The sequence below is a fragment of the Cynoglossus semilaevis genome, chromosome 19 (assembly GCF_000523025.1).
Source record: "Cynoglossus semilaevis isolate Cse_v1.0 chromosome 19, Cse_v1.0, whole genome shotgun sequence".
Classification (NCBI taxonomy): domain Eukaryota; kingdom Metazoa; phylum Chordata; class Actinopteri; order Pleuronectiformes; family Cynoglossidae; genus Cynoglossus; species Cynoglossus semilaevis.
The window spans coordinates 16,773,902-16,776,567 of record NC_024325.1 but is presented as its reverse complement, the minus strand read 5'-3'; the positions used below and the strand labels follow the sequence as shown (position 1 = coordinate 16,776,567).

At 56.4% G+C, this 2,666-nt stretch overlaps 1 protein-coding gene across 4 annotated transcripts in view; it reads left to right on the top strand.

Moving 5' to 3' along the window:
* The window catches only part of nup98 (nucleoporin 98 and 96 precursor), a 20,277-nt gene that overhangs the window by 7,695 nt on the left and 9,916 nt on the right, over window positions 1–2,666 (top strand). For all 4 annotated transcript variants that reach the window (XM_008333415.3, XM_008333417.3, XM_008333414.3 and 1 more), the window contains exons 6-15: window positions 166–273; window positions 369–546; window positions 801–949; window positions 1,020–1,148; window positions 1,225–1,357; window positions 1,432–1,524; window positions 1,606–1,746; window positions 1,947–2,080; window positions 2,189–2,376; window positions 2,459–2,578. In XM_008333415.3, the coding sequence (XP_008331637.1) occupies window positions 166–273; window positions 369–546; window positions 801–949; window positions 1,020–1,148; window positions 1,225–1,357; window positions 1,432–1,524; window positions 1,606–1,746; window positions 1,947–2,080; window positions 2,189–2,376; window positions 2,459–2,578 (1,373 nt within the window). The remainder of the gene's footprint in view (window positions 1–165; window positions 274–368; window positions 547–800; window positions 950–1,019; window positions 1,149–1,224; window positions 1,358–1,431; window positions 1,525–1,605; window positions 1,747–1,946; window positions 2,081–2,188; window positions 2,377–2,458; window positions 2,579–2,666) is intronic.

The following is a 2,666-nucleotide window of genomic DNA, read 5'->3' as shown; positions in this document are numbered from 1 at the left end:
GTGTGAATCCGTCTGCCTCAGTGTGAATCCGTCTGTGTCAGTGTGAATCCGTCTGCCTCAGTGTGAATCCGTCTGTGTCAGTGTGAATCCGTCTGCCTCGGTGTGAATCCGTCTGCCTCGGTGTGAATCCGTCTGCCTCGATGTTTACAGTGAATGTTTGTTCAGCCTCCAACAGGAAATGACACCATGGTGAAAGCTGGTGTGACCACCAGCATCAACACCAAGCACCAGTGCATCACTGCCATGAAGGAGTATGAGAACAAGTCTCTGGAGGTGAGCTGGACTCTGATGATGTCATCACCGCAGGACCAGGGTTCAGAAACCTGAGGTTGATCTCCGTTTGCTTCCTTTTTTTTGTCCGTTTCCAGGAGCTGAGGCTGGAGGACTACCAGGCTGGACGGAAGGGCCCCACCCAGATGCCCGCAGGGACAGGTAGTCTGTTTGGACCGTCCACAGCCACGTCCAGCGCCACCACTGGACTCTTTGGCCCCACAGCGCCCAACACCAGCTTCACCTTCGGACCAAGCAAGAGCACCTTTGGAGCGAGTTAGTAGTCCACGGAGTCAGTGAGCCGGAGCTGCTGCTCCACTGCCCCCTGTGGCCACTTTACTGAGCTACATCTGTTCCTCTTGTCAAAAACTGAACTTTCTAGAATCCTCTCTGCTCTCCTACCACAGGTGGTCTGTAGACTCCCTCTAGTGGTGCGCAGGGGAACTTGAGTTTAGTTTCAGTGGTGGTACTGCCCCACCGTCCAGTCTTCTATTGTCTGTAGACCAACCTGAGTCTCTGTGTCTCCGTAGCAGCCACCAGTGGTTTCAGTAACACCACAGGGAGCCTGTTTGGACCGCCCAACGTCCAACCCGCCGGCAACTTCTTCAAATCCTTCGGTGCGACCACCACCGCCCCGAACACCAGCTTCTCTTTCGGCAACACCAACACCAGTACCATGGTAAGTGGTTCAGAACTTCTGGACCGGTCCACGGCTAACACCGTCTGACCATCTCCTCGCCGCTCCTCAGGGCGTGTTCGGGAACCCGGCGGCGCCTCAACCAGGCTTGTTCGGAACGCCGACCAGCACGGCCACCGGCTTTGGAACCAACAGCAGTCTGTTTGGAGGCGCCACAGGGTTCGGAACTGTTGGGCCGCAGGTACGGAAACGAGGGAAGGGTTGAAATGAGAGGGTTTTCTGGAAACTGAGCTCTGTGGTTCTGTTCTCTCTCTCAGCCCAGTTTATTTGGAAAGACCACGGCGTTCGGTACCACCACCACCAGCGCCCCGTCATTTGGCACAGGAACCGGACTCTTTGGCACCAAACCCGCACTCACGCTCGGGACCGGCACCAACACCTCCACCTTTGGTGCGTGAGCCACGGGGCTGTGAACCACAGCTTTAGAACCAGGTGATGCTGATCTTTGGTTTGTCCTGCTGCAGGTTTTGGAGCGACCCCTGCTGGAGGGAGTTTGTTTGGAAACAAGGCGGCCACCGGAGGACTGGGGGCCGGGCTCGGTACCAGCTTCGGAGGAGGTACCACGTGTCCCTGAGTCGGCAGGTACTGATCGATGGTTCTTGTCAAATGCTGTGCTAACGCTAACTTCTTCTGAACAGTGGGAGCAGGAGGAGCTTCTCTGTTTGGAGCCAATCACAACAAACTGGGCACAACGCTCGGAACTATGGGAAGTTTTGGAGCAACAGCATTCAACACCGGAACCGGCAGCATAGGATTTGGTGCCGCGGCCCAGCCCGTTGGTGAGCCGTCTGTGTTTTCAAGTTTTAGATTCTGGTACCAACTGATGCCCCCTAGTGTTGGAGAGAAACGTGTTGTTATTCTGGGGAGGGGCCTGGTTTAACACAGGCAGCGGTGTAGAGATGTCGGACCTTCTGTGTGTGTGTGTGTGTGTGTGTGTGTCCGCTCCAGACATTAGTTCTAACTGTTGTCCTGGTTCCAGCTCTTGCAGATCCAAACGCAGCAGCAGCTCAGCAGGTTCTGCTGCAGCAGCAGCTCAGTGTTCTGGCCTACTCGCCCTACGGAGACTCCCCGCTCTTCAGGAACCCACTGTCGGACCCCAAGAAGAGAGAGGAGGTGTGTGTTGGGGAGGTCTGAGCTCATTCACCTTCAGCTCCTTCTGTGTGTGGTCCAATCACAGCCGCCGCTGCCGCCGCTTCTTCTTTGTCTCTTTTCTCTTCACAGCGACTAAAACCGACCAATCCCTCGGCCCAGAAGGCTCTGACCACGCCCACACACTACAAACTGACACCACGTCCCGCAACCAGAGTCCGGCCCAAGGCCCTGTCCTCGTCCGGCTCCTCTAAGACCCAGCTCTTTGACGGTCTGGACGACGACGAACCGTCGCTCATCAACGGAGCCTTCGTGCCCAGGTACCCATCAGCCATCGCTGCGTCCACCTGTGGAGCGGCCACTGGTCCACGTCTGATGGTGCGGTGTCTGATTCGTCCACAGGAAAAACATCAAGAAGCTGGTTCTGAAGAACGTGAACAACAGTCAGTACAACAGTCACACGGAGGCGGAGGACGTCGACGACCTGGCGTCTCCCTCGGAGTACCCGCAGAATGGACGCAGGTACACACACGCACACACACACACACACACACACACACACACACACACACACACACACACAGACCGGTGTCTCCCCCAGACTCTCTTT